This window comes from Grampus griseus (assembly GCF_964374135.1).
Source record: "Grampus griseus genome assembly, chromosome: 21".
Classification (NCBI taxonomy): domain Eukaryota; kingdom Metazoa; phylum Chordata; class Mammalia; order Artiodactyla; family Delphinidae; genus Grampus; species Grampus griseus.
Window position 1 is genome coordinate 10,635,146 of NC_139015.1, and position 21,668 is coordinate 10,656,813.

General features: G+C 47.8%; 1 protein-coding gene across 1 annotated transcript in view; it reads right to left on the reverse strand.

Annotated features, from left to right (window-relative positions):
• Positions 1-8,432: 8,432 nt before the first annotated feature.
• Positions 8,433-21,668, reverse strand: part of DLGAP2 (DLG associated protein 2) — a gene marked incomplete at its 3' end in the record, with an annotated part of 702,831 nt that continues 689,595 nt past the window's right edge. Inside the window, exons 14-16 of the mRNA XM_082680415.1 lie at positions 17,321-17,412; positions 11,063-11,215; positions 8,433-8,651 (exon numbers count right to left, since the gene is read on the reverse strand). Of these exons, the coding sequence (XP_082536541.1) occupies positions 8,433-8,651; positions 11,063-11,215; positions 17,321-17,412 (464 nt within the window). The remainder of the gene's footprint in view (positions 8,652-11,062; positions 11,216-17,320; positions 17,413-21,668) is intronic.

Genomic DNA, 21,668 nt, shown 5'->3' on the forward strand with positions numbered 1-21,668 from the left:
AAAGGGAACCCTCTTGCACTGCTGGTGGGAATGTGAATTGGTACAGCCACTATGGAGAACAGTATGGAGGTTCCTTAAAAAACTAAACATAGAGTTACCATATGACCCAGCAATCCCACTCCTGGCATATATCCAGAGAAAACCATAATTCAAAATGATACATGCACCCCAATGTTCATTGCAACACTGTTTACAATAGCCAGGACATGGAAGCAACCGAAATGCCCATCGACAGACGAATGGATAAAGAAGCTGTGGTACATATATACAATGGAATATTACTCAGCCATAAAAAGAATGAAATGATGCCATTTGCAGCAACATTGATGGACCTAGAGATTGTCATACTGAGTGAAGTAATTCAGGTTGAGAAAGACAAATATCATGTTATCGCTTATATGTGGAATCTAAAAACATGGTACAAATGAACCTATTTACAAAACAGAAATAGAGTCACAGATGTAGAAAACAAACTTAAGGTTACCAGGGCGTGAGGGGAGGGATAAATTGGGAGATTGGGATTGACATATACACACTACAATATATAAAATAAATAACTAATAAGGACCTATTGTGTAGCACAGGGAAGTCTTCTCAATACTCTGTAATGTCCTCTATGGGAAAAGAATCTAAAAAAGAGTAGATATATGTATATGTATAACTGATTCACTTTGCTGTACACCTGAAACTAACACAACATTGTAAATCAACTATACTGCAATAGAAAGTAATAAAAAAAAAAGAGGTAGGGTGAGTGAAGGCTAAAATATTAGGTATGTGCTCTCAGTTATTTTGAAATGGTTTCTCTTAACTGAAAACTTATAAATCATGATTGTTCTCAGGCGAGTTGAACGGAAAGGATTCGTAAATGGGTTCAGTTTCCCGAACAGTCCTTACGCGGAACTCACGAGCCTCGGCAGGAATTGTCAACGAACGGCACTCAACTCACCGAGGGAAATCAGACCACAGTCTCACCCGTCCTGACTAGAGACTTTTTTCCTCCATCTTGCCGCCGCCATCAACTTACCTCGAAACCTCAGCGAGGCCGGAGCGGGTGGAAGGAAGAAAGCAGCTTGCAGAGACGGGAAGCAAGTCCGGGGTGAACATGGGGCAGGTGCTGAGGGGCCTGGTTGCCCCCACCAGACTGTCCATGCTTCCTGGGGGGCTGGAGGGAGAGGCTCCAAGGGGGAGCCGCCTGCACTGACCTCCTGCAAACGCCAAGTGGCCAGAAGCACGGAGGCGGCAGAAGCCACGGGAAAGCAGGGATTCCCAGCAGGCAGCGCGAGACTAATTGGCAACAGGCGGGAGAAGGAAGCACAGGTGCCCTCGATCACGCTGATGCGAGAAGAGCTACCCAAGCAGAGCGGCGCCCAGCCCGCGCCCACCCAGGGGCTTTTCCCCGCGGCGGCCTGGGGGTTCCGCGGAGACAGCATCCCCCGCTCCCTGAGCCTGAGTGGCAGACCCCACACGTGCCCTGACACGCCTCTTGTCTGCAACGCAAGAGAATCTAAAACACGCATTAACTGGCTACCGTCGTACTTACTAGTTTTAAGCTCATTTTCACCTGTGCCATTTTTTGCATCCACAGGAAACCCGTCGACTTAATAAATGTCCTTTTCTTTTTAGCAGGTAGAGGAGGCGAGTCCATTTCAACAAGGAAGTACATACTGGGGGAAGGGTGCAGTTCTCCAGATAAGATTCTTTGGTCTATATAATTCTGAGTTTAAAATCACACGAGAATTCACTCCAATAAAAAGTAGACATTATTTTTCTCAAAAAATTTAATTGCAGAACTATTTACAGGAGGTGAACATCAACAATACAGAAATCAGATGAGAGAGGCATTATCCTGGAAGAAAAGGTGAGTGCGTTTTTCTTATAATCAGCGGAGAGTGAAAAGAAGTCAGGAGGAAAAAGAACCCAAATGACACAATCCTTCAATGCCTTAAAGTAAGGACCAACATTCTGAGAAGTTATTGACAAGAAGAAAGAAAGTGTGGTGTGGACTGCGTCCTGTACATTCAGCGTAGGCATCCTGCATGCTAGGAAACAATTTATCAAAAGAACCAGAAAAGCATGAGAAAGAGAATTCCATAAAATCGTTTAATTCCAGTGAAGAGTAACTTTGTACAGATGTCGAATATTTGGCACTCTGTTCATCCTCACTGTTGATGTGACTTCATATGTATATATATTTATATATATATTTATATACTTTAAAAAAAAAACAAAAAATGTTAACAGCTAGTTTCCTGGTTCTAACATTCCTTGAATTTCTGTAGGAGGCATTTCCTTTAGTCCTTAGGCCACACCTGGGTATTGTGACATGGGGGGTGGGTGTGTGGACCGCTCTCCGGGCGGGGAGGACCCGCACGGGGAGGAAAGTGACAGTATTTGGAAATAAGAGTTCAGAAGTAGCCTAGGATTCACTACCGGCGAGGGGAAACTTTTTGAATTCAGCAAACCAGTTATAAAGTGGAGGGAGAGAGACGTACTGAGCCCTTTAAGTGATGTGATAGTAGTCAAGCGATGGGCTGGGCCGTGGCGGGGTGAGATGGGTAGGGGGGTGTCAAAGAGCGGGTGAATGGCACCTGTGAGGTACCACAGACAGCCTTGGAGCTCCCTTCTTGCCTGTTCGCCAGCACGAACCGACATCCTCTCCCTGGTCTGCTTGAAAGACAGAAATGTGTACACAGATCAGGCAGAGACCTTTCCTTTCACCGTCGCCTCTCCTCCAGTGAGGATGTGATCGTTTCGTTCCCGAGGCTTTCAGGTTCAGAATAAGCACCCGTGATGAAGTCACATAAAATCTAAGAAAGGGAGGTAAACCCCCGTTACCTGTGTGTGTGTGTGTGTGTGTGTGTGTGTATACAAAATCTTTTAAAAAGTAGTGTTGTCGTAGGTAACTAACATTTCCTCTGCAAAGAAGTCATCTGTCAAGAGTCGAGATTGAAACTTGAAATAATTTCTTTAAATGCTGGATCAAAATGCCAGGGTTAGGACAGCAATTCAGGAAATTATGTGGATTTCTCGATGTTGCAAGGATGAAGAGGTGGAGTTTCCTCGGAGCATTCCCACGGGGCACTTCACGTTCTCTGAGGTGTGAAACGGGGTCATTATAAAAAGCCAGGCCAGAGGGGCCAGTTTCACAAACCTTCAGCGATTTTGGTACGTCTGAGTCCATCCTTGGCACTGTCCCACATGCTCAGCTTTCTGTTTCCAAATTATTTTTTCTCTCTCACGTTCACGTTTCACTTAAGAGCTCATCATTTCATCTAAGATGACGCTGTGCTTAAGCAGTGGTGAAAACATCACCTCATTCTGGGTGGTGCCTGGTCCTTGTTCGTGGAAACATCTAGAAGCGCTTGCCATCAAAGCTAGAAGAAATGGAGAAAGGCCCCCGGTAGTTCTCCATTTCCAGGCCTTCACGGAGCTCCTGGCAGCCTCCTGCCGAGCCCAGACAGCCCTCTCAGGAGGGGACCGCTGCGTCTGGTGGTCCTGACCATCTCTGAGATGCTCAGGAAGTGACTTGACCTCCGCAAGCATCCGCCACACAGAAGGGGGCCGTGGGCATCAGCTTTATCGAGAACAGACACTTTCACACCTGATTCCAAGGAGCTCAGAGGACGTGAATGTCATCAGTCTTCACAAAACGTCTGTGAGGGCGACGGGGATGGGAGAAAACTGAGACGCAGGGTCAAGAGAAGTTGCGGCTGATGTAGGAACAGAAGCCGGGCTTCTCATTCGACTCCAGAACCCTCTGCAGCCACTCTGTGCTAAAGGGCGTTTCCTTAAACTGTAAAAGGGCACCTTTCCCAGCATTGCGTCCACTGCCCACACTTACTACAACCGTCAACTTAGTAAAGGGACCAGGTGGACCCTTGCTGTGAAGGCACAGGGCTCTGACGGGACCTGACGCCGCGAGCTTTATGACAAATGGTGCAGGGGGTGCTGATGAAGGTGCTTCCACGGCTCCAGCCTGGTGGTGAAACGTACCTACTACGAGCAGCTGCTACAGTCTTGGTTACTTACGCTTGAGGTTTTCTATTTTATTTTCAAATTCTGGAACCCTGTAGTCAACCAAAACTTTCAAACGAGTGTAAGCAAGTATGCAGATAAAAACAAAGGAGAACCTCAGGGGCTAGTATATGAAACCACTGTCTTCAACTACCTGACTAGTATGTTAAATTTGCAGTAAAAGGAAAAAAAAAATCAGCGGTTCAGGCTCTGAGAAGCAAGGAGGTGCCTGGGAAACGTGCACAGGTGAAAGATGCGGGATGGAGCCATTGGGTCCATCTGGGAGACACGACAGGAACGTCCCACTTTTCAGAAAGGCAGGGAGATGCGGCATCCACGTGCCCTCCCCAGGCTGAACCGTTGGGGCTGTCCTTCTCCATCCGAGGTGGGCACGTCCCTACCTCACTGGCCGAAGTTCTTGGAGGCCTTCACTCCCCTGGACCAGGTGCTGGTGACTCTGGCCAGCCTGGGGGCCCACACGTTCCCAAGCTGATTCCAGATGAGGCACGTGGGACCTTCTGGAAACCCGACAGAACCCTGAAGGAGGCTGATGGCTCTGCCAGCAAAAAGCAGCTCAGGCCTTGGCCACGTCTCCCTTGAGATGCCCCAGTGGCCTCCAGATCCTCAGGGCGCTCGAGGTCTGTGCGATTTGACCCAGTTACTGCCGACGGGAAAGGGCTTTCTGATGAGGACCGTTCCTCCTTTCTTCTGCTCCCTACTCGCCACTGAAAGCTTTGGCCCAAATCAGGCAGCTGCTTTGAAGAGCCCACATTCAGAGTCACTCCAGGCACTTGGACCAAACGTCTGCAACATGACTTTTCTTTCCAGGCAGAGTCCATCCCGGATCGGGCCGTGGATTTGAGTGAATACGCAACGCGGGATCTTCGAACTAAAGTGACGGATACAGTGGTTGCTCCACATGGTATTGGGAAAGGCAAACGGGAGCGCAGACCCCAAAAGAAATGTTCAAAGCCCATGCATCTGTGGGCTGTGGAATCGTGTTGTCTTCTGGTCATAAATTTGGCCACTTCTACAGGACCTAGCAGGGAGAGTCCCTCTACTTTTAGGGCCACTGACTTGCTGGTTACTTTTTTTTAAAGAGGGAATCTTAAATGTAATCTGTTATTTTCCCTAATACACTTTTCTACTATTTACTGCTGGAAGTCTTTAGTCTCGATCTTGAGGTGCAAACATCAACATTTCCTTTTAAACAAAAACGTAATTTTTTGGTATCATACAACAGTTCGATTCTCCATACCCCATTCTAGGATGGTTCTATAAATTTGCTGAGAAAAAAATGGTAATGATGGTCACTGAGAACAATTACTTTTAAGTTAAAGACAACGATAACAAATGAAGATGTATGAGATGACTTACATCGAAAGCGCACTTGTGAACAAGTGACATTTGCCTTGTTTGGGTTTTGTTAAACTTTAGGACCCTGTTTATCATACTTGTGTTCTGATTTGGAAAGTTAAGTAGGGCCTTCAGCATGGCAACATCAACTTGTTGGCTGTGAGGAAAATGATTTCTAATGGGGTACCTGGGTTATAACGGTTATGGGCTGTATCTTCAGGGAATACAAGTCTGTGATCACAGAGAACATGGCGCTTCCCAGCACCATGTTCCTAGAACATCGTGCACTATCATTTTCAACCATATTCTCAAATTTACGTATCATCTTTCAGTAAAGTTATATCCACGACGTGGTGAAACGATCACAGGATAGTTCTGTGTCTGTAGAAGTGACTGCAATAAGTTAGTGTGAGGGACTAACACAGTATTATAAACAGTTTTATTTTTCTTTACATGTACAATGTGTAAACATGGCTTATCGTCTGCATTTCATGATGGGATGTCACCATGAGAACGGATATATTGCACTTGGTCGTGTCACACAAACGGGTACCATTCCATCAGACCCAGCTGCAAGCATCCCCCCTGCCCCCCGTCACACGACCTTCTTTGGAACAACGTGGACCAAACAGGGGTTCGTACACGTTCCCCACTTCGCATCAACAACTGATGTCAAATTTAGTTGTAGGTGAATTTGCTCACCAAGGGATGGTTTAGGCCAAGACTTTGGGGGATTTTAAGATAAAAATGAGTCTACGAAACATAAAGAAAATTAATCCAAATCCAGTGAGTACTTTGGTTTAAGTCAGCATCAGAGAATCTGGGATCTAAAATCATTATTGTCTAATTTTATAATTTGTTGGTATATATTTTGTACAGGTTCAAGGAAATGAGATAAAACCCATCAGCTTCCAGGCGAGGCACACGTGAGTAGGTTGGCAAACACGTATGCAGTTTACATTTCCCCATGTGAATGAGTGCACACCGAGTTTTCCGTGGTTATTCCTAAAGAACTTCGTCTTAATAATACATCATGTTTAGAGTCTAAAATGCCAATGCTTGCAAATACATTTGTCTTTAACATAGTATACTGACTATAGGAAGAAGCATCATTATCGTATGCTACTCAGGATTTAGGTATTTATTTAGGTAGAAAAAATGTTTAGAATACTCTGGGGGAAATAGGATTCATTTATAGAAGAATATTTCAGGGGATTTTTTTTTTTTTTTGCATTTTTCAAGGATATACATTCGTACTGATTTTTGCTTCCAAATATATTTTAAGGCTGTTTGGTAAAATATATACCAGATATGAGGTTCCATTTACAGGGTTTTGTCCTTACAGGGAATTCTTAACTACTCAGCTTTAAAAAAGTAAAACTTTGAAGCTAAACATGCTTTAATGTCATCTGTGCTCCTACGAACCCCATGCTTCGTGAAATGTAGAATACGAGGAAAAAGAGAAGCTGCAGGCGTTAAGGCGCGCCCCAGCTGTGCAAGGACCTCACCGAAGGCTCTCGTACATTATCAGGCTGCAGGGAGAGCTGGGTGCGTCTTAAAGTGCGAGTCAAGGTAGGAATACAAAGTGCTATGGGGGAGGGTCTGTGCTGCTGGGCTGGGGGCACAGCACTCGGGGGGCCACAGGGGACCCGGCGTTCGGGCGGAAACGCCGCGTCACCTGCTTTTACCTGGAGTCACAGCGAGGACTCTAGTATGGGGTCAAATGGATCAATCCACAGGCGCTTCCTCTGAAGTGATGTCTGAACAGACACACACACCGTTGGATTGGAACAACGGTCACGGCATCTAAATTTCATGAGACGAATGGGAAACCTTCCGTTAGAGACCTTCCTATTTTTCTCTGGTGCCAATCAGAACCACGAAAACGAAGGACTTTTGCTGAAGTCCACAGGTGGAAATCACAACGTGCCCTTTTTCTTTTTGTCTAAAACAGGCAAGAAATGTATTCTTGACTTTAGCCACACTGCATAGGACAAACGAATTCTGGAAAAATACAAATGTAAACTACGTTTCTTCTTTACCATTTAAACTGAGAGACACTTACCACTCACATTCATGTTTCTTACACTTTTTACAACATCACGACTGTCATTTTAAACAAGCAAACGTTTTGTTTTGTTTTGTTCTGTTTTTTAAGGATACCCTGGAAAGTCAACTGACAGAGCATTTGAGAATATATATACATCTAGAAAGAAAAAAATCACATGGTGCCTAAAGGGTGAAACTTAAAGACAGAACCATGTGTGACATTTTAAGTGACAAAGGAATAAAAAATAAATGACTCTTTTATCTGAGTGAGGACAACTCTTTGCTCTTTTCTACTCCTGCTACAGGAGTGCCAGCCTTTCTTAAGACTCTGCTCTGTTTCCATCTGTCTCTCCCTGCGTGAATGAACATTCAGCTGACTTTCTGACTGTGAAGATGCTGCGCTGAATATCTGTGGCGGGGGCGGACTTCTCACCCCCCAGGTTTCTGGAGAAGCACACGGCGGGGAGATTGGTGGCTGGAGAGATGACTTCTCATCACCATAGACTCGGCACAGAGAACCACGTGAGGGGTCAGCTGGGCTCAGGGCGCGGTGACCCCAGGCCACGGTGGGGTCTTTCTTTCCCGCACTCAAGCTGTAGCACCTTCCTCTTGGGTGTCTAATGCCTCGAGTGAGTGGGGAGATGCACCCATTCATAGTTTTTTTTGTTATTCTTGCCTCTAATATCACACAATTTATAAAAATATAAATAACAAAGTGTGAACTGGGTTCCATCTCGAGAGGTGTTCCTCGTACCCCTCTGAGAACAGAGTGGGTATGTCAGGTGTCCCCACGCCTCTCCCTCCCTGCTGACGGGAAGCCAGGCCATCCGGGGAGAAGTCGTCGTGGCCGTGAGCTCGCAAACCATGGACGTCAGGGTGTTCCAGGGTGTTTATGGCACAAACACAACAGCCGGGGCGAGCTCGCTGGAGGAGTGACACAGGAGCGACCAGGGATGGGATGCACGGCGCGGGTGATGGGAAGCAGGGGAGGGAGGGGCGGGCCCGGAGCCCTAGAGCCGGGTCTGGGCCTCGGGGATGTAGATCTCGATGCTGTCGGCCCGCTCGCTGGCCGAGCTCTGGCGGAAGGACGCTGCCCTCTTGGCGGCCGCCAGACGCCTCCGGGCCTCCTGGCGCTGTCTGTCCGGCAGGTCCAGAGACTTCTCTCTGGTGATGGGAAGTTTCCCTTTGGGGGGCTTCTTTGGTATTGGAGGGGGGACCTTTCTTTCTTCCTGAAAAGCATCACAAGTCAAAATTGGGGCAGTCAGAGGAGCCCGGCCGTCCCCCCAGCTCACAGCCCCGCACCCACCCGATGCCGCGTGACCCTGCCCGGGGTGGGCCTGCTGTGCCTGCCCCCAGATCCCCGGGGGGGGGGGGGAAGTGTTTACACACGAGGACATCCATCCTGCATGTGTGCGTGGGACGCCGCCCTAGTCTTAGAGTTATTTTGACCCTGTTGCTGGGCGAACACTTGACAAGTGCTCACAGGCTCACGTTCTTGAGTTTCCCAGGGGTCTTGGAAGATGCCGCCTGACAGCCCTGTCCTACGTGACAGTCTTTTCAACAGACTCCAAGGTCCAAGGACACGGACCAGGGAACCGATGTCCAGATTCTCTACTATGGGCCTTAAGCCCTTTGATATGAACTACATATGATGTTTCGCTTCCTTGGTAAAAGGATGCGAACAACTATTTCTGACCCTTAGCTCGTGTTCTCAAACAAGTCACCCCAAGATACGTGTATGCCTCTTCCAGAAAGAGAAATGGCACAATTCTGCAGCAAAGGAACACACAATGCTTGCAAGGGTCCTGGTGGAAGGCCTGTGTCCCACACTATGTTCTCTATTTGCTGTGGCCCCTCGCTAACAAGGCCGGACCTTCCCAGTGGTTGGAGGGCGGGAACTCCGCAACCAGTATCCTTGTCAGGAAAGGGGATGTTGCATACGGGGCCCGGATGCTGCCTTTTCTGAGAAGATAGTTGTTGAGGGGGGGCACCCACTCCTCTCTTTCCCTTCAGCCTCCAAAAGAATCTGAAGGGCACGAGATGGGCCCGGGCTTGGCCATTAGCACAGGTTCAGGTGAACACATGGCAGAATCTTGATGTTGTGTGCTATTGTTTTTGGCAGGAAGATCGTTTGGGTGTCTGAACCTTTGTTCCCATGACTTATTTTAAAATGACTTGGACCAGAAGCAACGTCCCTCCCGGCTTTTTGGCAGGGGTACAATCAGGGGTAATTAATTCGTGAAGACTTGCAGCTATTTCAAAATTTAACCCCTGCCTTAAGTGCTTCACTGTGATTATCTCTCTCCTCTCCTTTCGCAGCCTCTGAAATATGGGACTGTAAGAAATCAACCATTCTTGTGAGTCTCCGTTTTCAAGAGGCTCGCAGGCTTCCTGCAGTGGAAGCGGGTGGGGTGGGGTGGGGTGGGGTGGGCAGGTGGCCGAGCAGATCTATGAGGCAGAGCGTCAGGACTCGTGTCCCGAGTGCAGGACACGGAGCCTCAGCCGCGTTCAAGGGCTGCTCGCCTTCTGGACGGGTTGCTGTACCCTCAGCAGGAACCGTGTTCATTTTGAGGACTACTCTCTGTGTACAGTTGAGGTGGAAGGGATTATATTAGCTGTCAATTACCGAAGAATGAAAAATAGGGAGGATTTTTGCATATCATTGGACTAGTTTAATAAGTTGTATTTTTAGTGATTTCTTTGAAGAACTTTTTCATTTGGAATCATTACTTATGATTTCCTTCACTTCAAAACCAAACCATAGATTTCCTGGACTTGCTTATGTACAACCCGATGGTTTGCGGGCCCCTCAGCCCCGTTATCTGCGGTGAGGACTTTTTCAGCCGCCCGCAATGGAGCGATGGCCTCCAGCCTGGAGCCCCACAACGATGGTGGCAGCACGTTTCTGGGAAAATGGACAATGATGATGGTGCTTTCATTCTAACTATCTAGATATACACCCTGAACTACATATTAAACACTAATGTCCCAAGTATGTTGGATTAATTTTCTTTATCGTTTTAATTGATAATGTCTGTCCGGAAACATCAGATTATGATTACGTAGAACTTCTCTAAAATGTGTTAGGAAGTCAATGTCTTTATAGCTAATTCACACTTATCTATCAGCCCCAGTAAAGATGAGCTCTAGAGGGAAGAGGTGAAACCATAGGTTCAAACTTAATGGACATTTTCAGCCTATTTCAGGGCCAGGAAGTTTACATCCTCAAATTGTTCAGGAAAGCTTCAAGGGTTCCCTGTCTTCAACTGCAGATGCGCAACTGGAAAGTTTATCTCCACGGGAGGCATTGTAACTGAACTGAAACTTCCCCGGTGGGAAACCGTCTCAGTACAATCCAAACAGAGGTTTGATGGCGATAACACAGGGGACAGACCCTACTGGAAACCAGACCGCGGCAGACAACGTGAGTTTTGTTGGTGTCTTCCGGGAATTGTCAGCAAGAAAGGGTCTCATTACACATGCTGACGACTTTAGCTCCACCCCGATCACGCACACGTGGGTTTATCCCTGAAAATCGGATCCCGTACTGTTAATCAAAGACCGAGACACACATAATAACATGGCATTTGGAGCACGTGGCCTGAACGCCGGGAGGTGGCAGCGGCAGGTGGGGGGTTACCTTCATCTCCGGGGACGCCAACTCCTTCCAGTCACTGAGCTTCAGCTGGTGCAGCTCGTCAAACTTCATGCTGACATCCTGGACGGACAGCTGCAGCATGTCCCAGTACCCGGCCAGGTCCTGCGAGGTGGGCCTGGGCATGGCGCTGGGGTCCTGCCGACACATAGGCGCAGTTAGAGCTGCTGAGAACTCGGAGGGCGGGGGCGGGGCTGCTCTTCCCAAGGAAGCGGGTTAGGGAGAAGCCCCACGAGTTCAGAATCGGGTGCAGATATTCCCAAGGGCCCACGAGGATTCAGGAAGAGTTCCCTTAAGTATCTGCTGACAGTTAAAAAGTCTGAAGAGGCTACATTCTGTATGGTTCCAACTCTAGGACCTGCTGGAAAAGGCAAAACTATGGAGACAGTAAAAGACCAGTGGCCATGGGGGTTGGGGGGAGGAGGGGTGACCAGGTGGAGCACAGAGGATTTTTAGGGCAGTGAACCTACTCTGTGGGATGCTGTAATGGTGGACAGGTGTCATGATAACTTTGTCCAAACCCGCAGAATGTCCAACACCGAGAGTGAGCTCTGATGGGAACCACGGACCCTGGGTGGTGACGTGTCACTGGAGGTCCATCAGTTGTAATAAAGGACCACCTGGTGGGGATGCTGATGGTGGGGAAGCTGTGGTGTGTGCGGGCAGGGGGTGTATGGGAATTTTCTCTGTATTTTTCTGTATTTTCACTCAATTCTGTTGTGAACCTAAAACTGCTCTAAAAAATAAAGTCTATTAACCTGATTAAGAAAATGGGCAGAGGATCTGTCTTCCAAGGAAGACATACAGATGGCCAACAGGTGCATGAAAAGATGCCCAACATCACTAATCATCAGGGAAGTGCAAACTGAAACCACAATGAGCTGTCACCTCACACCTGTCAGAATGGCTACCAACAAAAAGATAAGAGATAACAAGGTTAGTGAGAACGTGGAGAAAAGGAAGCCCTCGTGCACCGCTGGTGGGAATGTAAATTTGTGCAGCCGTGATGGAAAACAGTATGGAGTTTCCTCAAAAAATTAAAAATAGAACTAGCACACAATCCAGCAGTTCCACATCTGGGTATTATGTGAAGAAAACAAGAACACTAATTCTAAAAGATATATGCACCCCAACATTCATAGCAGCATTATGTATCAATACAATAGCCAAGACGTGGAAACAACCTAAATGTCCATCAACAGATGAATGGATAAAGGAGATAGATATATATATACACACAATGGAATACTACTCAGCTATAAAAAAGAATGAAATCTTGCCATTTGAAACAACATGTAAGTGAGACAGAAAAAGAAAGATACTGTATGATTTAACTGATATGCGAAATCTAAAAATCAAAACGAGTGAACAAAAATCAAAATGAGTGAAATAGAGTCATAGATACAGAGAAGAAACGGCTGGTTGCAGAGGGAAGGGGGTGGGCGGAAGAGAGAAATAGGTGAGGGAGATTAAGGGCTACGAGCTTCCAGTTGCAAAATAAATGAAATGTACAGTGTGGGGGATACAGTCAATAATTAGTAATGCCTTTGTGTGCTGACATATCGTGACTAGACTTACTGTGGTGATCAGCTTGAAATATCAAATCACTATGTTGTTAACAGGAACTAACAGTGTTGCAGGTCAGTTGTATTTCAAAAACAAACAAAGAAACAAACTCTTAGAAAAAGAGATGAGACTTGTGGTTACTGGAGATGGGGTGGGGAGTGGCAGAAGGGGGTCAAAAGGCACAAACTTCCAGTTACAGGATAAACAGGGGCTAGGGACGCGATACCCAATACGATAAATACCACCAACGCTGCTGTGTGTCATACAGGTAAGCGGTTAGGACAGTAAATCCTAAAAGTTCTCACTGCAAGGGAAAATATATTTTTTCTATTTCTTTACCTTTGTACCCATAGGAGATGATGGATGTTCACTAAGCTTATAGTGATAATTATTTCATGATGTATGTAAGTCACATCGTTATGTGGTACCCCTCACATTTATTCAGTGCTGTATGTTAATTATATCACAACACAACTGGAGGAAATGAGAAGAAGAAAAATAAAGTCTACTGAAGAATACACGTGTAGTTACATTGCTTCACTGTTTCATTTTGAAAACGCTTTCTTGGAACCTGGGATGGTGGTACATGTTAAGGCTCCAGCCGCTTGACAGTTCATTCAGGCCCCAGGGTTCTGGTCGCCTGTGGGGTTACTGGGAAGCTGGTGCCCAGGAAGGGTCTGCAGTGGTGCTGGTGGTCATAGGCGCTGGGGAGATGGGCCTGGAGCCACGGCCGTTTCTGTTTGTTCTCTGAGCAGTCTCAGCCCTGCTTCTGAAGGTCAGGGACGCCCTACAAATGTACCATGTATATTTCGTCGCTCCCACGTGGAGGGAGGGCAGGCATGTCGATCTCCTGAAGGGTCAGAACTGTCTCGGGGACAGGTCCCCGCCCTTGGAACGTGCAGGTGATGTCACGGAGCGGCACACGGGCAGCCATGGGCGCATGTGGTCCCAAGGTGGGTTTGCTTCTGCACACGGCGCCTGATGTATGTGTAGTTTCAATGAGTTGTCTCTACTTAAAGCTGGGTGACTCCACAGGAGCAGAGGGGGGCCCTACAGTGGCCTGGCCACGCCCCTGGCGCCCAGCGCTGGCTGGTGACCACGGCCTCGAGTTCCCCGGGCCGCGTGACCTGCCTGCAGGCACCTGAGTTTGCCACCCTCGCGTTAAGGGTGTGAATTTTTCTGGTGTGGTTCCCTTGATTCAGTGTGGGGCTATCTCAGGTTAAACAGACAGAGAAATTTCTGATAGGTAAACATTTATCTGAATTTGCTTAAAATGTGCCATTTCCGGCTTGTTCATAAGTCCTTCCCATGAAGCACATCAGGAACTTCTATTTGGTTGGCTTTAAACTTCCTTTAACCTTTGTCTTAGTCCATTTGGGCTGAGAGAACAAGAAAACCACAGACTGGGGGCTTATGAACAGCACAGTCTACTTCTCCCAGTGCTGGAGGCTGGACGTCCAAGGTCAAGGTGCTGGCAGATCCTGTGTCGGGTGAGGACCCCCTTCCTGGTTCACAGACGGTGTCTTCTCTCTTGTGTCCTCATGTGGAGGAAGGGCTGGGGGCTCTCTGGGGTCTCTGTTATGAGGGCACTGATCCCAGCATGGGGGCCCCACCCTCATGACCTCGTCATGTGAACGTCTGGGGACACAGACATTCAGTCCTGGTTCCACACCCACATCCACTAGGTCACTCTTTGAGCCCCGTCTGTTCTGCTGATGCAGCCAGATGGCAGCTGTGCTGACCTGAGGGCAGACGGTAAGAACCACTGTCCAAGCGACTTGCACAAAACGCCCTTGTTTTCTCCTTCTCTGTCTGGAGTGAAAGTTGCAACCCAGGGCCATTGTCTGCGGTTTGAAGCTCGTTCTCCATTGAGCCACCAGGAGGCGAACTGGGCATGTGGATTGAGGAGACCAATGGGCAGGTGCAGGGTCAGGTGCAGGGTCAGGGTCAGGTGCAGGGTCAGGGTCAGGTGTAGTAGGGTCAGGTTCAGGGTCAGGTTCAGGATCAGGTGTAGGGTCAGGGTCAGGGTCAGGGTCAGAGTCAGGGGCAGGTTCACGGTCAGGGTCAGGGTCAGGGTCAGGGTCAGGGGAAGGTTCAGGGGCAGGTGCAGGTTCAGGTGCAAGGTCAGGTGCAGGCTCAGGGGCAGGGGCTGGGGCAGGAGGTTCCTCCAGTCGCCTGGGTTGTCATGTACTTGCCTGTCTGAGCTCAGCCACTGCTTGTGAAGAAAAGCAGAGCGAAGGTCTTGCCTCCAGGCCGTGCTCTGCAGGTGACGGGGGTGCACAGGGGCTCCCTGGACAGTCGGGGCTGGGGGGACTCCTCCCCGCAAAGGCGGGTCCTCAGCTGCTCTTCCGGAAGATGACACAAGTACAACGTCCTCTCCCACAGGTGCAGGCGTGATGGGGCCTGAACGTGTCCGGGGGATGGAACGGCTCCCCAAGTGGGACTTCGGGCCCTGGTCCTGCCCCACGGCTGTGCTGAGGCTCATGTCGCCCGAGAGTGGACTCTGTGGTCACCTGCCCTCCCCGCTGGACCGGCGAAACCTTTGTCCTCTGGGCTCCCAGGGAGCAGAGGCCGTGGCGTCGGTGGAACTGGGCACGGCCAGGGTCTGGCTCTGCACGGGAGGCGGCTGCATCTGCGTCCACTGGACATTCAGAGGCCCGATCTGTTTGTAAGTCTGGACATTCAGACGCCCGATCTGTTTGTAAGTCTGGACATTCAGACGCCCGATCTGTTTGTAAGTCTCATTTTTTCATGTCAGTGGTGAGCCAGGCCGGTCCCCTACCCCAGCAACGTGTACAGGGCCATCCGTCCTTGCTAACCGCAGGCCGTGGGGTCCAGGTGGGATGTGGGCTCTGAGGCTCCATGTTCCGGAACATTCTCTGGGAGCTGTGTGTCCTGAGAAGGGCTGAGAAGAGACCGTGGGTCGTGTTCAAGTACACTGTTAGACCGGCCGGGCTGAGCGTGACTCCATTTCTCCCTGCTCCGGGGTGCTGAGCCGCTGGCCCGAGAGGTACCGGTATCGACCCGCCAGCTTCAAGGGTGGGTCCTGCCCGGTGTCGTCCATCCTAAATAGCTGGTGGGCTCTTGACGCATCTCCTTGACTAAAAACTAGTCACTGGTCTAAAGTTGCAAAGTGTGGACAGTGTGGCTTTGCTGAGCAAGGCCCCTGCTTGTACTGTCAGCATTTCAGCATTTCTGCTGACAGGCCTGCTGAGGGCCCCAGCCTGACCTCCTCCAACACATGCTCCAGACTCTTTTGGTCTAATCCTAGACGGAGGTCAAAAGAAATGGAAGCAGTCACGCCAGACTTTTGGAGGTTAACAGAAAACGCAATCTGACATGTACAAGAGGGATCAAAACTATAAGAGGGTGGATAATTTTTAAGTCTAGTATCAGCCGCTCTGGCAGAGAAGACATGCAGATTTTATAAGCTTGAATAATGTGTCTCTGCTGAGTGTAGGGTGCTGAAAGTGGGGACGACCCTCCCCACCAGACTCGGTGGAATACGGACCATGCTCTCCAACGGCCTAAATCAATTCCTTAAAGATGATCCATTAAATACACACGACGGAGGACGCTAGAACATGCCCAGTAAACATAATAACTGAACGTTTCCGCAGCGGTATGTTTCTTTCAGGGACTCGAAACCTGCCTGTTTCCCCTTTTAAATGTTGATTATAACTTCACGTCATAGGCAACCAGGAGGTAACTCTTTAAATTTCATGATGAACTTGAATGGGATTAATTGGAAAATATTAGAGAAAACATACTTTTTAATGATCCTGATTAAAAGGGATAAATTGGCAACTCTGACGTGCTCTGCTGCCTTTGATGTGGAAGAACGTTCTGTAAATCCACACGCCTCCTTGTACATTTAAAAGCCAAACAAAACGAAATCAAATCACCTTGAACCATTGCTATGGGAGACCCTGCAGAGACCTACTTGTGTTTCAATGAAAATGTTTGGTCTGAAAGAAGTCAGTGTATGGATTATAAATAAAAGAACCTGTAAAGTAATGTGATTACTGTTTAGTTATTTCTCCAAATAATATCAAGTGAATATTTTCTTTAGTCAGATAATGTGTGTGTAACAATATATATTTATATTTATTTAAACATAGTATAGTATACATATAAGCATACACATAGGTAAGAGTGTCCCCTTGATCTTTTCAGGAAGATCAGAATCAAGTTTAATGCCAACCGTATTACCTAATTTAGTCCATGGTATTTCTGTTCACTCCTGACTGTAAACATATAAAGCGCAAATTATTTCTAAAATCTCTTCCTAATCTCTTGCACTGTGGTTGTTTACGTGTTTCTATTCAAGCCACCTCCTAGCACTGTCCTCACTGTGACACCCACCGTGACAGTGATTTACGCTTCCCCTCCATCCTGGGGTCCCCTGGGGGACAGCCAGGTGGCAGAGGACACCCCTCACGGCTGGGGAAACACCTGACTCCTTCCCACCCCTGCCCCTCCCCTGCCCATACCCCCATGGCCTCTCTGCTTTGGCTGCACTTTTAAATCCCCCCCAAAGCTGGGAGTGTCCCCCTACTCATTCACCAGGCTGCACAGGTGCAGGGATCTTTTAACAGGCGGGAACGCGGTGAGCACAGAAAGAACGGACGTTCAGCTTGGTTACAAGGGGCCGAGGTTACCTGAGGATCCACTTACCATGTTCTGTTGGCAAAGCCAGTAAAACTGTTGGAATTTCTGCGACATCAGAAGCTGGGCACTGCCAACAGCGCTCCTGATTTTCCCGAGAACTGTTAAAAAAAAAACAAGGTCAATTAAAAAACAAAAGCAAAAGCATTACACAAAGGGGGTATGACCCAAAGAGCAAAAGCTATTATTCTATCATCTCTGTTACTGGAGGTGAAACTGTTCAGTTAATTATGGCCACGGGCTGAACTGTCTTTCCGTCTGCTCCATTCCTGGGCAGGAAGGAAATTCAAAGACGACCTGTCCTACGGAGAGAAGCAAGTCAGAAAGAGAAAGACAAATACCGTGTGCTAACACATACATATGGAATCTAAGAAAAAAAAAAAAAAGGTCATGAAGAACCTGGGGCAAGACGGGAATAAAGACACAGACCTACTAGAGAATGGACTTGAGGACATGGGGAGGGGGAAGGGTAAGCTGGGATGAAGTGAGAGAGAGGCACGGACATATATACACTACCAAATGTAAAATAGATAGCTAGTGGGAAGCAGCCGCATAGCACAGGGAGATCAGCTCGGTGCTTTGTGACCACGTAGAGGGGTGGGATAGGGAGGGTAGGAGGGAGGGAGACGCAAGAGGGAGGAGATATGGGGACATATGTATATGTATAAGTGATTCACTTTGTTATAAAGCAGAAACTAACACACCATTGTAAAGCAATTATACTCCAATAAAGATGTTAAAAAAAAAAAAAAAAGACGATCAAATGCCAGCTACTAGGATACTTCAGTGTTGGGGGAAATTTAGCTTAGAAAGGTACTGCTAACACCACCAAGCCCTTCGGGGGTCAGCAGGGTGACCAGTTCTCCCGACCTCCTCACATCACCATCCGCTGACCCGTGGAAGCGCCACGTTCGGTGCTAGTGAGAACATCCCGCTTCGGGGCACCCTGTGGGCCAGCTCAGCTTTCAGGGGGTTGGAAGTGTCAGTTTAATCCAGAAACGATTTCTAAGTTGTAAGACTTTAATCAAATAGCACTTAAAAATGTAAATAATATAGTTTTGTCAGTGGAAAGGATTTAACCAATTACCCGAGAGCTGTGACAGCTCTGGGGTTTTCACTGGGCATGAAATTTGTGGGAAAACCCCACACCTGCTACCTCCAGGGGCCTCCATACTTCCCATCTTTCTGCCCCAATCCTTCCTTAGCCTGTGTAAACGTCGTCATTATTTTGGAAATAATAGCTTTGGTGGATCCCAGCTCCCACGATCCACAAAAGCACGTAGCAATCTGCAGGAGAACATTTCTGGCGACTATACCCAGGCCCACTTATCTCTGATGTTTCGTCTGTAAGCAACAGTTCCCAGCTATTTCACTGAGCTTACACAGCATCTTCCTCTGATGGCCAGAAGCATCTTCTCCTCTGGGTCCCCCTCGAGACTCTGTGCAGAACACAGATAACACAGCCACACGGAACCCCTGAAACTCAAAGTCGGGCCAGTTTGCTAGGCTGGCCATTCCCTCAGGCTTTCAGGAGAGCAGCGCAAGCTTGTCTCCAGTGCCCTGCGGGCAAGCCTTCAGGAAAAAGGGGGTTTTAGCCTGGAGGTGCGTCCGTCGCGAAGCAGAGACACAGCCATCACCACTAACAGGCTAGTTAAGTACTTACTCTGGACAGAATGCTTACGTCCTTGAGAAAAGCCCACAAAAGCCAACCCTATCAGCACGTGAGTCACCTGGGGGTCTGGTTCCAGGCAGATTCTGACTCAGGGGGTCTGGGGTGGCGCCTGAGACCTGGCATTTCCACAGAGGTGGAGCCTGAGTCCAGAGAAGTAAACTCAATTTTGTTCCCTTTCTCCCCAATTTCCCAAACATAAGTAATTTTGACAGGCAGCCTTCAATAAGATGACTTGAGACGTTTAACGTGCGTTAGAAAGTGGCATCAAAGACTGATTCCTGAGCCTGGCCACACAGCTGCTGAGACCCTGTTCCTCGGCCTCCCTTGCAGGGAACGGAGTCACAGACACCGTTGGGAAGGGCCTCGATCCCACGTAACCAAGTGTCACATGTTGGAACTGATGTCCCAGAAATAGACCCATTGCTGTGAGGGGTGCTGAGGACACATCCTAATGTAACAGAAATCAGCCACACAACAGAAGAGATAGCACAGCCTTCGTTTTTACAGGGTGAGGATGTGGCCCCACAGACAATGTGTTTGTAACACGATGCTCTTCTGGGGAAGTTAATGGACTGCAACACTTCTTAGTTTGCCTGTGTTTTCTTACTTGTCCAGATCGTTGCTCTCCAAAGTTTTATTATGGCAAATTTCACACGCACAAAACTTGAAAGAAAGTATCACAAGCACCTCCACCCCATCCCTTAGAATCACCAATCTCGGAGCGGGTTTATTTTCCTGACCCACTTGGATAAGCTGTGGCCAGAGCCCCATCTGCCGTCATCCTGTACGACCACAGCGCCATGACCGCTCCTAAGAAATGAATAGTTCCCTAATATCATCCAGTTCTAGCTTGCTCCTAAAATATGAAGAAGAATTAAAAATGTAACTTTTAATACAAGTGAGTTAGCTGGATAACACTCTGGCATCCTTTCAGGCTTAAAAAAAAAAATTGTCTTGTCAGCATCTTGACACCTGGGCCCTCGTGTCTCCTACCAATCCACTGCGAGAGGGGCTTACGCCCCCAGACCCCCCCATCCCGCCCATCTCCTCTGTCTGCTTTGCCTGCAGCCTTGCACGAGGGCAGTGGGGTTGGAGCACCTCCTGGAAGGGCCGAAAATACTTCCTACTTTGTTCCCAGTTTGATTCCCCAAACTGAATATGTTTCTGCAGCTCTGGTCCCACTGCTGCTGAGTGGAAGAGTTAGCTTTGTTTTTGAAAAGTTGAATTTTCACTTGTAAACCCCTATAACTTGCATGACTGATGAAAACCTTTCAGGAGACTTGTTTTAATCAAGCTGTCACTGCAGGAATATATAGAAGTGACTCATGGATAAGTGCACTTCTTTTCACTGACTCTATGCTTCCTGAAATGGTATTTATTTATTTATTGTTAATTTCTCTAACGCCTCAGTTTCTTTTTTTTAAATTAAATTTTATTTTTTTATACAGCAGGTTCTTATTAGCTATCCATTTTATACATATTAGTGTATATATGTCAATCCCAATTTAAAAAGTCAATCAGTTTTACCCATTTTGAGGTTTTAATCCCCAATCTTCATATTCTTCTTTAAATGTACTTCCACGGAAGTGTTAATATAAAGTACTTCCGTTTATCGTCTTTAGCACAACATGGACAGGTGGGTGATATGTGGGTGTTGAGTTAATGCAGTGGAGACTTATTATAAAGGGTGTAAATTGATTATTGCTAGAGAGAGATAACGGCTGTGAGAGTGTAGCTAATGACCTGATGGCAAATGGCAGGAGAATTTGCTGCTCAGTGAATGGGGATGATTCTATCTGATACCTATAATGTAAATAGCTTCCCATAATTGCAAGGAATTTGAGGCGAAAATTCAATTTATTCTTTTCCACCATCCTTCCCTAATTTCGTCACAGTTTAGACACTTTCTTTCAAGAGCTACAGATTAGGACGTATGCTCATCAGAATGCAAACCTACAACGAACCTGAGACAACCCTGGCCTTTGATGTACAAAGAAATTGGATGAACTGACTTTGCTCCTTTAATTTATTTTTCACGCGTGTTTCACAATTTTCCATTCTATCTAAATTTGCTGTGAAATGCCAGGACAACATTTACACTATTCTTTTCTTTCAAAATTCGAGGTGGGTTTTTCTAAAATCGGCAGACTGTTTGAAACGATCATTTGAAGATGTATTACTCCGGGATCTCTTGGGATTCCCGCCTGACTCATTTCGTAGAGCAGGCTGGGGGACACGGCTGCTTCCACAAACCCCCTCGCTTCCGGACCTCTGGCTTGATCATTTTCGTTTCGTTTCGCTTTTCTTGAGCACACGTTTCTTTTTATGCTCCAGTTTGCCTGCGGCCACTGGGTGGCTGGGCTGTGTGGGGACATCTCCGTCGGGCACTTACCACATCCTTAGCAAGAGCCGGGACACAACCAGGCTTGTGTGTCCTGGCAGGGGTCTGGAAGCAGTGGCTGTACGTTCCCTGGAGGACTGGTCAGATCTCAGAGGCTGTAGCAGCTGTGCCGCTAGAAGCATCATCATTACCTCTGGTCTTCAAGGTGCTGTCTTTGCTGATGGGGACTCCTGGGCAAACTGCACACCCAGGGGCAGTTTCTCTGTGGCCCATGTCCTCCTCGTCCCCTGCATTGCCACGTGGCCCACGAGTCCTCAGCGTCACTCTACTTGTTGTCTGCTCTT